This window comes from Drosophila suzukii, chromosome 3, assembly GCF_043229965.1.
Source record: "Drosophila suzukii chromosome 3, CBGP_Dsuzu_IsoJpt1.0, whole genome shotgun sequence".
Classification (NCBI taxonomy): domain Eukaryota; kingdom Metazoa; phylum Arthropoda; class Insecta; order Diptera; family Drosophilidae; genus Drosophila; species Drosophila suzukii.
This window is the reverse complement of record NC_092082.1, coordinates 72242023-72262714: the sequence shown is the minus strand read 5'-3', so window position 1 is coordinate 72262714 and position 20692 is coordinate 72242023. Positions and strand designations below refer to the sequence as shown.

Genomic DNA, 20692 nt, shown 5'->3' with positions numbered 1-20692 from the left:
TTTAATTTGGACTCAATCACCATCTTGAAACCGCCAATATTCCGTTGAACAGTTTGAATAAAGTAGAAATTAATACCAAAACATGTAATACGTATATTTAAATTAAAAATTACAATGTAGTTTCGTTAATAAATAATTTTATGCTTGTAATGAGTCATGAAAAAATATAGAAGGACTGTGAAATTGCTTTCTAATGATAGGTATCATATATCATATTATAAATATTTGAAATTTAAGTTCAACAGAATATTATTTTACATTGCGACTTAGCGAAGTATAAATAAATATTTTCCCTTATTCATTTTAAATATTAAAATTGAAATTATTTCATTATTAACAAAACCTTAATCTCTAATATCAATTCAATTAATTATGATGTATTAAATTTATTTTGATATTTCATATTTTGTATCATAAAAAAATCTTTGAAATTGGAAAAAAGGCCAACTGGCCGGGTTAAAAATGATATCTGTATTTTTAGTGTAGATGCAAGTTGCTTAGGAACCCTTTTTAACCGCAAATCGAGAGCGATTCTACAGACAATGGCTATGGGCGATAGACAACTGCAATTGCGGCAGTCTTTTTGCCTTTTTCAACCAGGTAAGAAGACGCACTGCGAATAGTTGCCTTTTGGCCAACAAAGAAGCACCTTGATTGCCAGCGAACACTACCAACTGGGCTCAACTGAAACGAACCGAGCCAAGGGGAGAGCTTTCTTTCATTTACTGACAATAAATTTTCATTTTCTTGGTAAATCGTTTCGTTGTTGTATCCTGGATTCCGAGTCCTCAATCCTCAATTCTGAATCCTCAATCCTGAATCCTGGTGCCTGCAATTGCAGTTTGCTCCAGAGTCGATTGCCTCTGCCAGGCACATATGCCGCATTTTTGCACCACAACAATTTGGTTGGCACAGCTCATTGTCTTCGTTGGGTATTCCCCGCATATAGAGATGGCTATATAGACCAGGACCAGGCTCCGGCAGCAATTGCAATTGCTCACAAGTTATCCCAAGTGGAAATTGCTCGCTTTGCCAGCCGTTGTTTGTTGCTGGTGTCTGGGCTGGCAAATCGCAATAAAACAAAAGTGATTGTCAAGTGAATGCGTTTGTACTCCCACAACACACATATAGCCAGCTATATAGGTATTCCCCCATCCGGACTGTGGTTGATATCCCCTGGCCCTGGAATATGCAATTCATCATGTGCGCTCTACTGGGTAATTCGGAGTGATTAAAAATGTTATTCATATGCACTTGATTGATGGATGCGAGGGAGTATAATCGACGGATTTGTGAACGGATCGGCGGGCAGGGTAATTGAAATGTGCTGATATTCCTTGGCTGCTTTAGGAGTCACGCTTTTTTTTTATTAAATGCTTAATAAACATAATTCCGTTTAAGCATTTCCTTCCGCCGCAAAAGCCACACGCAATTTTCGACCAACACACGCAGGTAGTTAATTAAGGGTGTGAACTGGTTGAGTTATGCGTGGACTTCTGGTACCCCCATATCTCCCCAGAAACCGACAGCAGTTCGGCCTAGATGACGGCCAAATGGGCAGTAAATAATTCATTAGCGGCTTTTAACAATACATTTTTGTTGGACACGCTAAATGACCTTTACGGCCGGCTCCTCTCCCATTAACATTTTATAATAATATGTAATGTGATAAGAGGAAACATTTTTCTACCAGTAAAGTGATTCCATTGTAACTAAATTAAATATTTATTTAAATATAATAATATTTTTCATCTTGATTTGGTAATATTAGAAATCTGGTAATATAAATGCCTTTTTTATAATGAAATAAGATATTTACAAGCTAAACAATGTAAAACGTAGATCGTACTTAAAATATAAACATGATTCTTTAAAATGTAACCTTTTTCACATGGTCCGAAATGTTATTGTGTGTACCCATAGTGTTACTTTTTCTCAGTGTACATTGCGTTCTTGTATTTTTTAGTTGGGCACTTATTTTAACGAAGCGGCGGCTAATTAGCTGCATCGGTTTTGACCTCTGAACCGGCGGCTTCATTAGCCCAGGAATTCGACGCTTTGTATTTTCTCGCACACCCGCGATAAGAAATGCGGATAAGAGATTGCTGCACCACCTGCGCATTACAAACAAACAATGTGGTTATTTTTTTGGCATATATTTCGCAGCGGCTGGCAAATTAAAATGCAATAACTCTTCATCAAGGGGGCTTCCCTTGGCCCGAGAACACACGTGAACCGAGGGCAGGAAATGTGCTATAATTGAAAAATGTGGTAACAAGACGCTCCACCATCGCACCACCGAACCGCCGAACCACCGCACCACCACCGTGTCGGGCCTAATGAATGCCTCACTTTTTCCATGTCTTTCGCCTTTTGCCTGGTTTTTGCATAACACGCGAGGCGTGTGTCAGGTTTTTGGTAGGATGGTCTACGTATACCATATACCATCCTATAAGGAGGGCCATTCGCCTGATGGCCCGCTCGGCGGGGTGATAAATGCTCATCAGGCTTTAAGGCTGCGCTGGCAATTAACTTTTACAATGTTGTTGAAACGTAATCAAGTTGTCAGCGGCAAAAAGCCGACTTGGCTCGCAAATTATACTCCTAATTACGCAAAAGTTTTCTCAGCGCGGCTCAGCGGAGGGAAATTCCCTAGGCCACAAGCTGTCAGCAGTCTAAAGACAATACGGAAAAGCGGCGAAAAGTGGCGAAAAGCGGGTGGTTTCGGCGGGGAAAATCCACTCTCATTGGCTAATCCTGGGGGATCCATTCGACTAATGCCCTGCCCCGGAGTTTACCCCATTCCAAGTGCCCGATTCAAATGTCTCTCAGTTGTCATAACAAACTTGGGGACTTTCATCAGAGCCGCTCTATAGAGAGATATACAGAGAGAAATTCATGAAAAACGATTTTTATGGTCTTTAAATTAAAAAGTTTAGATAAGTTTAATCATCAATTATCAATTATAATCAATAATCTTAAATTTAAAGAACTAGAGACTGCTTTAAAATTTGTTTTTAACTTAGGAACTGTTATTGTTTGGGTTAAAATTAATTTAAGGTTGATAAATCAAGTCTATTTGTTTTATAACAAATGTTTTTATCCAAGAACTAAAGTAATCGGTAAGTGTAGAAAATAAAATAAATACATTTTGGACTGAAAATTGTATAAGTCAATATTATTTTACCCCTGAGTTAAAATTATACCAAAATTCCTTATATACTTCTTAGAAACACTTCTTTCATTTGTTGGGAGCCTTTTTTCTCCATGTCTTTTTTTATTTTCCCCAACAATATTTTCCTTAAACAAAGCTGAAAAGCATTAGCTTCCCCCAAAGTCTTGAGTTACAGTTGCCGGGAATTGACAATAAGCGGCATAAATTTTAAAATTTCATTTTTATCGCATTGCAATTTTCCTTTTGCCCGCTTTTCATTTCTTCTTGCGCTTTCCTTCTTCGGGTGTCTGTCTGTCTGAGTGTGTGTGTGTATGTTTTAAGCCACATTTAAGATACTTGGCTGGTATTATTGACTTTCAAGTTGATAAAGTGCCATAAATGTCACCCCATTAAAAGCGGGGAGCAGTCGAGGTAAAGGTAAGTCAAAGGTAAAAATACGCGTTGCTCCTGGGGGTTGTTGTTGCCGGTTGTCCTGGAAAATGGGAAAAGGGAAATGGAAAAGACAGGGGGGTAAATGCGGTTGCTTGCCAGGATAATGCGCCTCAACTCAATTGGGAATTTCGAAAGTAAAGTTGAATTTCATGTTCGGCTGCGGCAATTGTCACAGATGGTTTAATTGAAGTAATTACATACGAAATCCGTCAGGATTTGTCCCCCCCTCACGACACTTCTCGTTTATTATTTTATTATATTATCATATACTAAGCAGCACAGGCAGCAGCATCATCATAATCCAGCCATTTGGGGTTTGGCGGAAAAGGGTTAATTGAGTTGTTTGCCTTTGTTTTATCTGCTTTTCCGCCACTTTGCCTTCCTCTTGACTCTCCTCTAATGAGCTAATGACAACTGCGTGTAATTATTTACCAACGGAAGAACCGGAAAGGTGAACACGTATTTATGCCACAGCATTTTAAGTGGGTTTTGTCCTTTTTTTGGGGGTTCCAAAGCCAGTTTAACTGGTTACTGACCTATTAAGGTTCATTAAGGAAAACTGTCAGGGGCCAGCTAAATTTAGTTGCCAAAAATAATTGAACAGAATTTTCCATCGAATTGAGCAAACATTTTAAAAGCAATAACATGGTATTAATAAATATCAATAAATATATTTTAATATAAATGGAATACATCTGGGCAAACAATGGATCTCAGCGAGTCGTATAAAAAGCTGCCCAGCAGCCGAAACTTCAAGCAGTAGCTGCATCACTAGTTCCGACTTTCAAACCTCTAAACATGATCAAGTTTATCCTTGTTGTAGCAATCCTGGTGGGCGTGGCTCAGGGTACATTAATTATTAAGCCCCCAAAGCCAGTGGAACCGACCACCAAGTGCCAGATCTACTGGAGGGAATACGCTTGGGCTCTAGAAGATTGCGTCTGCCGGATCTTCCAGAACGCTTGTCTCCTGAACGATAAGAGCAATCAGCGGGAGAAGGCTGGAAAGACGCGTAAGATGTTTCTCCTTATAATAGGATTCTTTGTAATATTCATATATTTTCAGCTCTCATCCCGGTATCGGAGAACGTATGCAAGAAGTTCATCCCTTCCAAGTGCAATCTCTTTGGATGGCCTGTGGTGGCCAAGTTCCCGGTTCCGTCTCCTTGCGGATGCAATGGCAAGCCGGGAAGTCTCGAAACCAAAAAGTTTAAGAGTCTCTGCGAATTACTGAAATACTCAGCTGAATGTTCTCGACGTAAGTAAATATACTCCCTTAAATATTAAATATTTTAAACATTTTTATATTACAATATTGCAGCCTTCATAAGCTACGCAAAGTGTTAAAAGTAACTTGCCAATGTTAAACGAAAAACTAAACACCTCTACTCTTGTTATTGTTAAAAATAAAAATATATATCAGCACATCATATTTACGATGATTTTGTTTAAAAGGTGGTTTTGCCAAACGCCTAAAATTATACCTTTTTGATTTTGCAAGATTTCAGATATTTAGCTTTTTAGGGTCTGTTTTTAGGAGCCTGCTTTATAAAATTTCTTTTATAAATATCTCTTAAATAATAAATTTCCGACTGGATATTTCGGTCAGTCAAGGTTACGCAAACACATATTACTTATTCGTGTGCAGCTAAAAGCGCACGTTCTGCAAACATTTCGAAATATCTTTTTGAATGCCCTAAGTCAACACAATGGTTTGCTACAACTGCTAAAAAGTTGAATATATTTAATATAAATAGGTAAATGGGTGGTATCAAGGAGCCAGTTATACTCACGGTCACCTTTAAGATATGTTCCATTTTAAAGTACTGCTTTTGATGTTGGGTGTTTTGGGGCTGTCCTTTGCTCATATTGTCGAGGAACCCGAAGAGGATCCAGATCCTGAAACGGATCCCGAAACGGATCCAGAAACGGAACCAGAAACGGATCCCGAAACGGATCCCGAAACCGATCCCGAATCGGAACCTGAAACGGATCCTGAGAACGAGCCAGAATCTGAACCCGAATCCGAGCCACAGAGCACAACTAGGACACCCCCAACTTCAACCACCCCCAAGAATTGTAATATTTACGACAGGAATTATGAATGGGCTCTCCAGGATTGCGTCTGCCGATGTTTCCAAAATGGGTGTCTTATGAAAATAGAAAACGATCAGCGAATAAGTGATGGCAAAACTCGTAAGTAACTAAAAATAATAACTCTAATAAGTTGTTTTTAAATCGTTAAACTGTAATCCAGCACTTGTACCCGTTTCGGAGGATCTTTGTCGAAGCTTTATCAACAAAAAGTGTAGCGTGGGATTCCCTGTGGTCGCTGAATTCCCCATACCAGCTCCTTGCGGCTGCAATCGATTACCAGGATCAATCGCCACAGAGCGATTCTACAGCCTGTGCCACCTGCTTAAATACTCATCTGAGAACACAAAACGTAAGACCAACCCGATTTCAACTGAACAGTAAGATATGAACATATTTCCTATCTTTTCAGCATTCCTTACTTACTCTTATTGTTGGCCCATCTAATTGGAAACAATTGAAATACAAAAACTCTGCTGATTCTTCTGCTTATATACATTTAGGTTTTTTTTATTTAGGGGGAGATGGTATTATTAATACATTTAAGTGATATTTATTTTTTGGGGAGAGATGTAATTTTTTCAGTATTCAGAACAGTTTTAAAAATTTCTTGGATCAATCAGAAATGTATTTTTATTATTTCTCATGTGGTTATACCTAAAATTAAATTAATAAAAGGTGTCAGGTATATTAATGGCGAAATGTCTTAAGCCTACACTCACCTATAAATATTAAGCAAAAGTATACTATATTTTTTGCATGTGCATATGGTTCACAACCAAAATGTGTACTTGATCAGCAGGGATAGCCCAAAATAGAACCAAAAATCAACTGGTCAAATAAAACTTTTTCCCAACGTTGGGGCTATATAGAGTGGTGGATCATTGCCAATTGCCACAGTTTCGAGTGCAATACAGTTTCTCCAAGCCGATTGCAATGTTTAATATCAAGTTAATCATCCTGGTTGCCCTCGCCATCACCATGGTCCAGAGTTGCTCCATCGAACAGTCGGAGGAGGAGGTCCAGTGTGGATGTTGCAAGTCCCAATGCCCCTCCTGTGGATCCAAGTCATGCGGATGCGGATGCAGACCATGTCGTTGTTGCTCCTCATGTGGGTGTGGTTGCCAGAACTAAGGCAGGATTTCAGGTATGTTTTATTCAAAATATGAAAATTCATATCTAAAATTAAGGTATATCTATTTCAGACCAGAACTTGCAAGAATCCCACAGGACACCGCCCTCGAGGAATCACTGTTTCTTAAATTATTTGTTTTCCTTTTCATTAAAGTGCTGTTACATCCCGAAAAACTTTCATCTTTCTCGCACTTTGTGCGCTCATTTGTGAAGGGAGCCGCGCTACAATGAGCAGACAATCATTTTCATTGCATTGATCACTTTTTTATTCATATCCGTTCACTCGTTGGCAAAGTAATTTCTTTGTTCTTTCCGCCACGCTTTCCTGATTTCCCCAGTTCCGCAATGGGGAACAAAAGGAAAAGTAATCATATCGGGACCCCAGTTCTTGCCCTTTTTTCCCCGTTTATATCTTTGTTGCACTTTTCTACGTGAATTGGTTTTTGGTTCCTTTTGCCAGCTCCTTCAGTATTCCATTTCATTTGTTGGTTTTTGGTATACATACATAGCCAGGTTGACAAATTATGTTTTTAAAATGAAAAAGTTAAGATTCGTTAACTTATAAGAATTTTTATTAAAATTGAAATGGGTTAAAATTACACTTTAACCATTATAATAATATGAATATGTTTGAAAATGTATTATGTGGGTACTCATCTAACTCGATATAATTTAACTTACCTATGCTGTTAATAGTCAAAGATGTAGCCCCATTGAAATACCTAAGATACTCATATTATTTCCAATTGCTTTAGTCATCCTCTGTTTAGATATAGATGACCCACCTGGTCGCCGCGTGGAGCGGCAGGATGTCTCCGCCTAATAACCCTAAAAGCCTTATCGAGTCATTTAGTATGAAAACAAGCAATTAAAATGATGAATATGCAATAAACGTGGATTGTGTATACAGACACACTCGCAACCACTGCCTCCTGAATAAAGGATAGCGTCCTTGCGTCCCATACATTTTATATGCTAATGAGCGGCACACACAGAAATAAAATAAAAAGAGTCGAATTTTTGGGGAATAAAATGAAAGGAAAAAGGCGAACATACATTTGCCTAATGAAAATAGCACCATTAAAATGGGAAAAACAACTTTAGATACCGAAATTCGAAACACGGCGAGTTTTGGCAATTAAAAGGATACGAATGGAACAAGCTCCTATCAACTACCCGCTGTGAAAATGAATATGTATGCGTTCTAAATATATAACATCCCATATATATATATATCTCGATGATCGCCTAGCAAATTAGAGATTAACACGCATGTGTCGTCCTTTTTTGGGCAGTCCTCTGACTTTTGGTTCATTGACCGCCGCTGCGGCAATAAAAGTAAATGACTCTGAAAACTTGGCGGCCAGTTTTATAACTTAACGAATTAGAGCAATTTGAGAGGACTATAAAAACGTCGGGAAAACCGCAGAGGTATGTTGAAAATTTGACCGAAAAATTTCCAGTGGCGCGTGCCGACTCAGGTAAAGTTGGCCCAGAACTGAGGGGGTGTGTTTAATAGGCCACGACGGAACTTAGAACTCTACTATCGTATCAGTGGAAAATTAAGTGCATTTCGAGAACTCAAAAATGGTATGGAGCTAGGGGATAGACACACCCGTGCCGGGTCATAATTGCAGTGCATCATCCAGCTATACAAACATATTAATTAATTCGAGGCCTATGCGCCTGTCAGTTTTCAGTTTTCAGTTCATCTCTGACTTAATCAAGGGGTCAACTCGGGTCCCTGGGGTCAACAACTTAATTATAGTGCACTGGCCAGTGTGTTTTGCATTTCCACGTCCAATTTATTATTTGTTTCTCCAATTGTTTCGACCCCGGCCCCGCCCACCGCTAATTTGATAATTGCAATTGCGTGTGTGCATTTGCGGTTGGCGGTGGCTCGTTGGCCCTTCTGATGGGTTAATTGGCCTTTAATTTGTTGCAAATTCGCCGCGGGGCCAACAAATGCCGCCCAATAGTGTCGACATAATGTTCGAATTACATTTACAACTGTATCGAGCCGGCCTAATATATTATGATTATGATTTGCATTAGTTGGGCGAGGAAAGAGTTGCTAACCGGAAATGCCCCCCAAATTAGCCACCTCAAACTTTCGTAACCCGCATAAAAGTGGTCGAGTGACAATGGGCTAAACGAAATTGATTGATGATAGCAGAGCGTAAAATGTAGCTCTAACACTTTGACAGATTGCCAGGAGATAACTGCAGGATTGAAAAGGGATCCTTATCGAGTTATCAGCCGAATGGCACGAGTCGTACAAATATTGTGACAGGAAAGGGGTCACAAATGATACGAATGTAAATGCGTGCAGCTTATTGACATTAATGTAACAATTGTCAAAGGATTTATTAACAGCCCCGAAGGGGATGGTGGCGCATTCGTCGAGGGGTGGTGGTGCCATCCCTAAGTGCTATCAATCATTTGATTGATATTAATGAGCTGAAATTTGCATTATTCCGATGAGGATCACATGTTCCAGTCGACTGTGTTGACTTTTAGCAAAATGTTTGCATAAATTTCAGGCGTAATTAAGTTTTGCCCGAGCACGATTTTCCATTAGCATTCGAAATATACAATATATTTCCAATCAGATTTTGCCTTTCCATCTGGCAGGCAAATAAATTATAACGAATTTGCACAGACACAGGAAAAGTACTCGAATATCGAAGCCAGTCGAAACGAAAAGAAAAACTCAAATGTAACAAGAAGATCAACAACAAAGCCACAGGAATACAAATTACCAGGCCACAAAAAGCCAGACAGCAATGCTCACATCCTGCAGATACAAAAATGTATATGTATCTTTATATATGTATCTCGCTCACTTACCCAGCCATATAAATGCACAGTTTGTGGTGCATATAAAAAGCGGAAAGCAAATTTGAATTTTTAAATTAGTTTTGTTAACTTTGGCCGTTGTTGTGGACTCGTTGTGGCAGAGCCTGGAAATGTTTAACGACTCGTAAGGAAATTGCAAAGTAAAATGTCTTCAGGAATTTCACATTTTCCGTGTACGTAATAAAAAAAGCCGAAGGAAACCGGCAAAAAATGCGGCAAAGAAAAGCCACAAGATGGCGTTGAGTGGGCGGGCGGATGGGTGGTTGGGTGGTTCGGTGGTTAGATGGGTGGTTTGGGTGCCTTTGCCAAGTTGGGGGTGGTTCTGAAAATGGCGAATTAAATTTGAAATTGCGGTCGGTTGTTAGAGGGGAAAATGTCACAGCAAGTTGAGGTAAAAGTTGCGTCTGGCATTGCTTTTGTTGTGTAAAATATGGAAAAATGTCTCCTCGCCCGGATAATGTGCGGCAAGGTGGGTATGCGGTATGCGACTGCTGCTTATGCATACCAAATGTGTGTGACCCTACCCTGCCACGCCCACAGACCACCGCCCACCGCCCCCCAAGAGCGCATCTGAAGCGGCAGCAAGTTTATTTGTTTTGTCAGTCGCTGCACGCAGCTCGGAGACCAGTTGATGGCTTGGAAAATAAGCTCAGGGCTTTCTCCAGAAACATTCTCCCGTCCTCATTTGAAATGCAAAGCAGCACTTTGCTGGGAAAAAAAATTAAAATTATGTTATTCCCACCGCATCTTGGAGTAAAAGCAAAAGATAACTTACTCCTTGTGTAACAGAAATCTTAATGAAGTAAATGTGGGTATCCTTGTAACACAGGTCTAAGAAATCATGGCCTACTTTTGGGATGATTTTAGAAATTATTGTATTTTTAAAATACTATAAAATACTTTTTTATTTCAATAGATCTTATAATAACATTTATTTAGTAGTCATTTCGAAATTTTTAATAATTGTTATTCCTTAAAACTTTTCCATATGTTTAAGAAAACAAAATTTATAGGTTTCTACTACAATCTCATCGTTTCATTTTTCATAATCCAATGAATCTCAAGTGTTTCATAATGTCATGGTTATAACAAAACTTAATTTTAAAACTCCACTGCACATATTTTAAGTTTTTTTATAATAGCTTTCAAGATCTGTGGATTCTGTTTAGCTAATTATGATATCAAAGCTGTTAGGAATAATAAAAATGGCTTTTAGATTCCCTCTATAGTTGTAAACATCTGAAATTTGTTACTACTGATATTAATTGAATACTATTTATGATATTCTCTGCAAACCCAGTAACAACAAAGAAATAAAAATTAAATGTACAATCAGTAAAAAAGGCGTCCCTAAAACACACCCATAAAAAACACACACATGAAGATCACAAAGCAAAAAAGACAGCAAAAGAGATGGCACGACAAATCGCAAAAAAAGGACTTTGTGCAATTTATTTTGCCAAGTAAAATTACTTGTCGCCTGGGGGGAATGATTTGGAGCACAGGATGGCATGGGTAGCCACTGCACTTACGGGGCAGGATACATCCGACATATAGCTAAATATGTGGATGGGCGGGCGTTCAAATTGGACGGACAACAACAAAGGCGGTGGCACACTCAAAGTGAACGCCATGTCACGGAAAATATTAAAATTAGCTTTAACATGTCTTCGTTTGTGTGCAGCAGCAGCAGCAGCAACTCATATTTTGCCTTTGGTGCGAAATGTTGCAATCAAAAATTGGCTGAAGGACCCTCATCATCTCCATCTCCCCCCCCCCAAAAAGATGAAAAGATGAAAGGCGAAAGGCAGGACTAGATTGGAGCGGGCTGTAAAGTAAGAGCCGGAAAACTTTTGATGCTGTTTGCTACTTTTCACATTTCCCTGTCAACATCGCAGTGACCGCAGTGTGTTCCTTTTCATTTAAACTTTTTGTTTTTCTGTTTGTTGCAGTGCCATCGCCGCTTTTGATTTCAGGACGGGTCGAGGACATGGACACTTTTCCATTTCGCTCCCGGTTTGTCAGTCAATTTCTGCAGATTCCAGTTGATAAAAACTCTGATTGGCTCTCGGCATTGCCAAGCAAATTATAATATTCCTACACAGGGGAAAAATATGTTGTATTATTTTATAAATATAATAAAATTATATAAATAATAGGAATTAATTTAAAACGCACTTAAGGAAGACGTAGTTCTTAACGAAAAATTTCTATAGACATCATGCATGATATTTCAAAAGTTTTAATGCAGTTTGTAAATGTAAACACATTATATGGATCAATTTGGAAACTTAAAAATATTTATAAAAAGATAACCAACATTATATGGCTTTTTCGTAAAAGTGTATATTTATTCAGGATTAACAGGTATACTGCTACCTATGTGGCAGCTTGAGCAGGTTGTAAATATAGGGGATAACAAAGTGTTGGTATACAAGATTATACATTAATTCTTTTCATTTGATATTTAGTTAGACTAGGTGTTAAATATATCTTAATGGAAGGTCATGTGGGTGGTTTCTTTTCAGTCTTCTTCTTGTTGGTCTCCAAATTAGCCTCTTCGCCAGGGAGTTAGGATGAGAGCCAAGGCGTCTGAAGTAGTTTTCAGCATGCGTACGACAAACATCGCCTATCTCACATTATATGGCTACTAGTTAATATGAATCAGAGAACATCGAAATTTTTTGAAAAAATTTCTATAAATATTAATAGGGGTCCTTAAAATGTGTCTTAAAATCTGATAATATTTTTGAAAACTTTACAGATGGATATCAAAAGCTAGTGAATAAGATGTTTTTGAATTATTATTTAATTTCAGTTAACAATTTCATTTTATTTTTGCCTGTGTCTTATTTATGACTCCTCGAAGGACAGCTACAGCTCCTTAAGTATTCTTCGAAAAAGTTTTCCATCTCGGGCCTGGGCCCCTGCTTTGCATACAAATGTGCTGGGTTAAAACTAATTAAATGTGCCAAGTAGGCGACTTGTTCTTGCTGTTCAGTCGGTCGGGCTTTATTTATTTATTTTTCATTCCATTTCGCTGTGGCACAGATTCAGATTCAGATTGGGGCGACGGCTTGACAAATGGATGTGGGTGTCAAAGAGCTTTGATAACTTGCCGGCAATGGCTGCTCTAAACAAATGGCGCCATCAATTTCGAGGTGTGGCCTGTCCGGACTTCGGAGTTGGCCTGGCCCTTCAGCCGGGGGAAAGTCGGGGAAAGTCGGGGAAAGCCGGGGAAATGTACAAGCTAATTTTCATGCTCGGCACGCGCACAAATACCAGGAGGTGGTTGATTCACTTGGTTGGCTGACTGGCTGTCTGACTGGCTGACTGGCATATTAGAGTAATTAAATGGCAAACGCAAACTTAATTGGAACGACTGTCCGAGTGCGAGGGAGTCGGCAGTAAAATAAAAAAAAGTCCCCATAAAACTTAACTTGAACGGCGACCATTTTGCGGGCATTACCCAAACATCGCATCGCATCGCAGTGCGTGCCTATTTATTTAACAAATTAGCATAATTGTTCACAAAATAAAATTCAACTTAAGTACAAATGATGGTCGGCGCTGTTAATTAACATGTGGGTGCAGGCTGAATAGAAAGGACCTCCGAAATGGAGGCGGAGTTATAGATGTCCTTATCCCGCAGCGCAAATTAGTTGTGTACGCCAATGCTAATTGCGGAATGGCATGTCCTGTGGCAATGAAAAGGAATAAGCTCTCCCGTTACGGGGGAAAATATATGAAAATTGTTTTGACTTTAGATAAGCGACAAAGTCGAGTTTAGATGGGTTGGGCCTGCTCCCCGTGATAGGGTTTCCACGGGGCAAAGGACAAGGACAATCAAATTTATGACCTGCAGTTGAAGATGGGACTTAAGCGCCACTTGCCGAGTTTAATTACCATTCTGTAGCACTCTGGCGAAAGTCGTAGTTAACCATAGTTATCAACTGGGACAGCTGGTCGAGGGTCCTGCGAGATAGCATCTCCATCATCATCATCGTCATCATCCCAACAACCCAACCCCTTTCGCCATTGTGCCCAAGTATCTGAATCTGACTCCGACTGCGCCGCTTTGTGTGTGTCCATCTGCGATAAGCTTTGTCGCCAGTTTGCTGACAACACGCAACGACAACTTCGCCGAGCTACCTATGAAGTTGTCCTGCCCCTGTCTCTGTGTTGTCCGATTCCAAAGATATATTCATCAGATACACACACACACACCCAGCCGCTTGTTCAAAGGCAATTTCGAGCGGCACACACAATGACAAGTGCCATCGTCCTCGTCATTATTGTCAGTGTCATTGTCCACGGATCGCCTTCTGGGTCCTTCTAGTTTCGTCCTTCGCCTTTGTTTAAAGTGTCGGACCATTGTCCTGGCCGTTTGGCATTGAAAAGTCGCTGTTGCGACGCTTATCGCGCAAACAATTTAACAAATGGCCCGAATTATTGGCTAATATTATTGAGCTCGATAAGGAAGGCAAGCGGAACTGCCAAACATTATTGGCCCTAATCGAAGCAACTAAGTCGTTGTACAAAATGGAATTGAGATATATGCTATGGGTAATAGAATGGAGGTGAAACAATATTGCAATTGCGAAAATACTTTAGAATCACTTAAGTAACTACTAAACGGAAATCCATTTAAATATAGAGCTTTAGAACTTTGAACTCCATTTATGATTTTCAGTAATTTAAATATACATATTGATTTCCACAAATTGTACCCACAATTTTTAATTGTATTTTTTATTTATCGCCATGCTATAAAATTGAATTAAGTGATCTTAACAAAATAAAAAGAGTTCCACGTAAGGTACGATACTTAAATACCTTTTGTATCTGATTTTCCTTAAAATAAATTAGTTTTATAATTATTTGTTATTTTTATTGTTTTTATTTTTGTGTATTATTTGATATTACAATCTAATCTATTATTTATTTGGAATTGTCCTTGTTAGCTTTTTTAACCATTATCCTTTTCACGAACCCTGGCGTAAACCCCGCTGAGCTTTCTGAGCGTAAACGCCATGGGTGTTGGGGGCTACAAACCACCCCTAAGAGACAGACGGTAAACCCACCCCCTTGCATACATGTTCACCCGCATGAGTGTGCGTTCGGCACACCACACGCACACTGATTCCATTAGCCGCACACATGTGCGTTGACTATTCCGAATTATGCTGACATGTTGTTCCGCCTACTGAGAACTATGATCCCCTGGTACGAAATCTACCACGAAAGAATGTGTACGAGTATGTGACGGACGGATACACGTGTCGCCGGAATACACATGCAGAAATCGGATGAGTGTGCGAGATGCTGCAACGCACACAAGGACGAAGCCAAAGACACAGGAACAGGCTCTCTTTCTGTGTGTGTCACGCGACCTTGAGCAGGAGTGGCGCACTTAATGATGCCGCAAGAGCAACCCCTAAATCACCACCAACCATGTACAAATGCGGCCAAAATAATAAAAGCTAAATAAAGCAAAAATTTTAAATATATTAACAAAACAATTTATTGTATTTTGTAAAAAATATGTTTTTATAAAACATTTTAAGTATATTGATCTTATGACCGTCTCTTAAGACATATTTACATAAATTAGAAGTACCACAATATAACCTTTTTACAAAACTCTCAGAGTTTTTCGACTCTTTGGTGTTCAAAAGTATGCTATGATATTGTATTTCCTTTTATAATACCCGTGCTTGGAAACCTTAAGAAATGTATATAATTGTTTCAATATTATTAAATAATATAATCGTATCTTCAGATATATTTACGTATTTACTTCTACCTTATAATAGATCCTTAAATCTCAACAGACTAAAGGTTCTTCATAAGGTGTCCAAATGTATGCTACGAATTTTTTTAATTTCCCTCTTAACACCAGGGCCATATGGGAAGTATTATAAACTTATTTGTGCTATGCTCACAACCGCAACTGTGGCTAAAACCACCCTGGGGGTGGCTGCCTCGATGTAAAGACGTAGTAATGGACGCTCCGGCTGGCGATTCTGTTCGCCTGGTGCACTAAGGTTGCTCCTAGTTACGACGTAACTGTTAACCGGTTTGGCCCGTCGTGCGGACTGCTCTCGCATGTTAGCGTTATGTAATGGCCTCGACAGTGGTAACGTCAAAGAACCCAGCCCATTTCCATTTCCGCGGGTGGGCGGGCATGGGGCTGGCCATGCACTATACTCCGCCCCGTAGATCACGCCCTAGTGAGCGACATGCGCAGTGGCTGCGCCGGGCGATGGGCCACCCCCTCGTATTCCTGTTCGCCTGGTAATCCTTGGGCGTTACCTTAAGAAGGGTTAAACCGCTGATGGACACGTGTCTGTCTATTTGAATGTGCTGCCGCTGCTGCTGCTGCAGAGGTTCTTGGCCGGGTTCTTGGCAAAAATCACAAAGAACCAGTCCGGCAGTGCGACGCTCGTTTTGGGCGCCACCCAGTGCCCGCACTCGCTAATTGAAACGCTCGGCACAACGCGGAGGCTGCCGGTGCCCGTGGCCCACCCACTTGGGCGGTCGGAATTGTGACCCGTCATCCGCAGGGGCGTAGTCCCTGCTTCAGTGGTTGTCAGTGATGAGAAATGGGTGGATTAAAAATGGCTAGATAATTAAGTGGCAATTAATGAAATAAGTTTGGAAGTTAAAGGTATTTCTAACTTATTAAACATATACATTAAAAAAGGTATTGCTAGCTTATTTAATATTTGAATTTTCCTTACATATATTTTCCCTGAAATAAAAAACCGTTTAAAACTACTCAGTTTTGGTTAAAAATAAAATATACTGGGATTATATATGTAGTTGATTTTGTATCTTTTACTTATATTCTACCACTTATTAATAAACGCAAAAGTAAAGTTTTAGTTGATTTAATATTTTGTAAAATTACCAAAATATTTGAAAAAAGATTTTTTCAGATCTATATTAGCCGAATAAAAACCCAAATCGTCAGTTCTGAGGGTTGTAGACTCGCAGAGGACACGCCACTGCCATCGAAACCCACCCCTAAAGTAAACTGTGGCAATGTCAAGCGACACACCCCCCGCACACAAACACACACACGCTGGCATCCGAGTCCTTTCGATTTCAACTCATTCGGGGTGTCCTCTGAATCACACATTCCACACTCCTCCTCCAATTGCTGTACGCCTGGTAGTAGACATCAAACGGAATTTCCTTTCGTTTGACTGTAAGTTTTGCTTGAGAGCATGGCATATCATTTTTTAGTATATAAAAAAATGAAACAATTCTAACAGAAAAACAAAATCAATTATCTTAGCAACGTCTATTAAAATATTTTACTAATTATACAATATAAAAAAAAATTTACGAATTTAAATATTTTTAAGAATTAAGAACAAAAATTGTATTTAAATATTATGAATGCAAAACGCAAAACCAATAGCTCGCCAATTTTATAAATCAACTGGAAAAGGATTTTTTATTATAATATTTTTAGTTTTTGTTTATAATTACTTTATGTTTTTAAGTCATCTGTTAACCATTCACGATCCAATAAACAAAATAAGTCAAAAACAAGGGAGAACGCTATAGTCGAGTACCTCGACTATCAGATACCCGTTACTCAGCTATATGGAGATATGCAAGCAGCAAAGCGAGATTAAAATGCGCCACCTACCGGCGGTATACAGATTTAAGCGTAATGGGCGTTAGAGTGGGCGTGGCAAATTTTTTTTTGGATCAATCGATAGGTATTGACGAGACCAATACATTTTAGTTAAAATTTTTTATCTAGCATGAAAATTGTGGGCGTCACAGGGTTTTGCGGTTTGTGGGCGTTAAAGTGGGCGTGGCAAACTTTTTTTTGGGTCAATCGATAGGTATTGATGAGAACATTACATTTCAGTTAAAATTTTCTATCTAGCATCAAAACTGTAGGAGCCACAGTTTTGGGCGGTTTGTGGGCGTTAGAGTGGGCGTGGCAGTCTACTGAAACAAACTTGCGCTGCGTAGGAAGCTCAGGAATCTGCACGCCAAATCTCAATAGCCTAGCTCCCATAGTTTCCCAGATCTCAGCGTTCATCCGGACAGACGGACAGACGGACAGACGGACAGACGGACAGACGGACATGGCTAGATCGACTCGGCTAGTGATCCTGATCAAGAATATATATACTTTATGGGGTCGGAAACGCTTCCTTCTGCCTGTTACATACTTTCCGACGAATCTAGTATACCCTTTTACTCTACGAGTAACGGGTATAAAAATTGGTACATTACCGAAGTTAATGGCCGTACAACACACATTTATTAAATTTGTTTTTATATATATTCCTGCACTTTCTGGGAATTTTGACATTATTACTCTTGCAAAATTTTTGATAGTTTTTAATTGAATGTTTTTGGGTGGTGATCTGGCAACTACAAACATTTAAAGTTCCCGCCATATTAGTGTAACCAGCTGTCGAAATGGCAGCCTGGTCTGGCAGCTTCTTAGAGGCGTTTCGGTATTATGGGCGCGAGAGAAAGCCGTCACACACCAACAAAGTAAAATAAATAAAAATAGCCGACGAAACCCTTTGGAAACCATGGAGATTACCTATTTCCACGTACGCCAGAGCGACCAGACTGTTTGAGCAGCTGGCCAGAGTGCCGGCTGCGCGATCCAACTCCCACGGGAAACCCACTCCGTCGGATCTCCAGAACAGAACACCTTCAAACGCCAGACGCACCACACGCACATCTGGCCACCGAAACCGATTGTAAACAAACCAGCGATATGGTAATTAGCCGATTCTGATTTCGTGTGTGCGAATCATGCAAAAACTAGTTTCAGCACTGCGCCGGTTGTTGAACTCTTGACACTTGACTGAGAATAGATAGATAATCGCCCGAGGGTTCAATAAGAACCGGCGAATCAGTCGAGTCAGCAGCACTGGGAATTCAATCCGAGAGAATCCACGAAACGCGCCACATGTATGTCTACAAGATGGGTCGAGTTCCGGAGCTGGTTATATGGTATGAAACAACCTTACTACTCAGTCCATTATAAAACTATAACCTCCTCCAATCTCGTCTACAGCTCCTTCATCCTGGGCAGCCTGCTGGTCATACACTTCTTCTCGGATCTGCTGAGAGCCTCTTTGGGCGGCTACTACAACAAGGATGTGACCCTTTCCCAGCTGGTCGAGTCCCAGAGCTCGGATTACGCCTGGTTTCTCAAGCTCCTGGTCAATTGCTTTGGCTACAGCTGCGTCTTTGTGCCGGGCTACTTGATCTACAAGTATGTGGGTAGGATCAACTACCTGGAGAGGGGCAACAAGACTTTCCTGCACAGAGCCATCAACATGTGCATCACGGGCAACTCTGGATACGATCCACAAGATGGTGGTGGCAGTTCCGCGGACAAGGAACGTCCGGCGGCATCTGCACCCGCCAAGCGAACAAGTTCCCAGGAGGCAGTGCAGCTTTTTTGGTGCTTTGGCGGACTAATGATCTCCTATCTCACTTGGGGCGTGCTGCAGGAGAAGATAATGACGCAGCACTATCTTAACTTCGCAGGAGAAAGTGCCAAGTTCAAGGACTCTCAGTTTCTGGTGTTCTCCAACCGATTGCTGGCCTTCCTCGTGGCCCTGGCCTATTTGCAATGGCAGCCCTCGCCTGTGCGTCATCGGGCACCGCTGTACAAGTACTCCTACGCCTCCTTCTCGAACATAATGAGCGCCTGGTTCCAGTACGAGGCCCTGAAGTTTGTCAACTTTCCCACCCAGGTGCTGGCCAAGTCCTGCAAAATCATACCCGTGATGCTAATGGGCAAACTCATGTCCAAGGCCAAATACGAGAGCTACGAGTATGTGACGGCCCTACTCATCTCCTTGGGTATGATATTCTTCATGAGCGGCTCCTCGGACAGCAGCAAGGCCAGCGGAGTGACCACGCTTACGGGAATCTTCCTGCTCTCTATGTACATGGTCTTCGACAGCTTCACCGCCAACTGGCAGGGATCGCTCTTCAAGGGCTACGGCATGACACCCCTGCAAATGATGTGCGGCGTGAACCTGTTCTCCTCCATCTTCACTGGAGCCTCGCTGTCGATGCAGGGCGGATTCATGGATTCTTTGGCATTTGCCACAGAGGTAGGTGGATAAATATGAAGAAGAAAATGACCAAATCTAAAGAATATTTGATTTATTTGTTCTTTATAAGTTGAACAACCTAAAATCGGCACTTGTTTATAACTAAGATGTTTGGCTTGGCCCAACTGTATACATTATTTGTATACATTTTGGCATTTTATAGGTTTCTCGGTCCAGTAGATATATAGTGTACTTTCCCAGATGGGTCCTACCTCACTTTCTTTTTATTTATTTTATTCAGCATCCGAAGTTTGTGTTTGACATGGTAGTGCTTTCTGTTTGCTCAGCGGTCGGGCAATTGTTTATCTATCACACAATTGATGTCTTTGGCCCAGTTGTGTTTACCATTATAATGACTCTGCGTCAGGTGAGTTATTTTTCTAGAAGAGGAATGAGGTTTGTTTACTCAACTGTCTGCTCACGAGGAATTTTATTCTGGTCCCTACAGGCCGTGGCCATCATGCTCTCCTGCTTCATCTACCAGCACAGCATTTCTCTGCTGGGCATCTTTGGTGTTCTGATCGTCTTCGTGGCCATCTTCCTGAGGGTCTACTGCAACCAGCGCTTGAGGGCCATACGCAAACGGGCCGAGGCTAACAAACCCAAAATGGCTGTCTAAAAATGGGACGTGGACAAGCCTCAAATACAACGCACAGACTTCCTAGCTCAGCCTAATTATTGTACTGATAGTAGCTCATGGTAGATTCCACTTCCGCAGGTCAAACAGAGGCTGCTTGGACACCCCAAAAGTTGTACAGTTTTGTTTTCCTAGTTCTAAGTTGAATGTATACTTATACTAACCGTAAGCGTAGACGCCGATATGTGTGCTTAAATAAACTTTTTATATGCATAGGTACTGCAAAAAGTTTAGTTTTTAA

At 40.5% G+C, this 20692-nt stretch overlaps 5 protein-coding genes across 7 annotated transcripts in view; 4 read left to right on the top strand and 1 right to left on the bottom strand.

The window, feature by feature from the left end:
• Window positions 1-20692, bottom strand: part of RpL34b (Ribosomal protein L34b) — a 195028-nt gene that overhangs the window by 119464 nt on the left and 54872 nt on the right. The gene's annotated exons all lie outside the window — the stretch shown is intronic.
• Window positions 4355-5017, top strand: Sgs5bis. Its single transcript, XM_036817213.3, has 3 exons — window positions 4355-4619; window positions 4673-4864; window positions 4928-5017. The coding sequence occupies exons 1-3, from the start codon at window positions 4406-4408 to the stop codon at window positions 4951-4953; spliced, it is 432 nt and encodes a 143-aa protein (XP_036673108.3). The 5' UTR covers window positions 4355-4405; the 3' UTR covers window positions 4954-5017.
• Sgs5 (Salivary gland secretion 5) lies at window positions 5374-6418 on the top strand. The gene is made up of 3 exons (XM_065866636.2): window positions 5374-5802; window positions 5864-6052; window positions 6113-6418. Exons 1-3 carry the CDS (start codon window positions 5415-5417, stop codon window positions 6145-6147), a joined length of 612 nt encoding a protein of 203 aa, XP_065722708.2. The 5' UTR covers window positions 5374-5414; the 3' UTR covers window positions 6148-6418.
• Window positions 6582-6834, top strand: LOC108017342 (keratin-associated protein 5-10). The gene has a single exon (XM_065866638.2). The coding sequence runs from the start codon at window positions 6637-6639 to the stop codon at window positions 6832-6834; it is 198 nt and encodes a 65-aa protein (XP_065722710.2). The 5' UTR covers window positions 6582-6636.
• On the top strand, window positions 18205-20679 carry sll (adenosine 3'-phospho 5'-phosphosulfate transporter 1). 3 transcript variants are annotated; one of them, XM_065867163.2, is made up of 5 exons: window positions 18205-18460; window positions 18558-18696; window positions 18761-19814; window positions 20056-20181; window positions 20263-20679. In XM_065867163.2, exons 2-5 carry the CDS (start codon window positions 18653-18655, stop codon window positions 20431-20433), a joined length of 1395 nt encoding a protein of 464 aa, XP_065723235.2. In that variant the 5' UTR covers window positions 18205-18460; window positions 18558-18652; the 3' UTR covers window positions 20434-20679. The 3 variants fall into 3 exon arrangements, with proteins under 3 accessions (XP_065723235.2, XP_016939857.3, XP_016939858.3); XM_017084368.4 differs by having other exon boundaries at window positions 18515-18696; XM_017084369.4 differs by having other exon boundaries at window positions 18509-18696.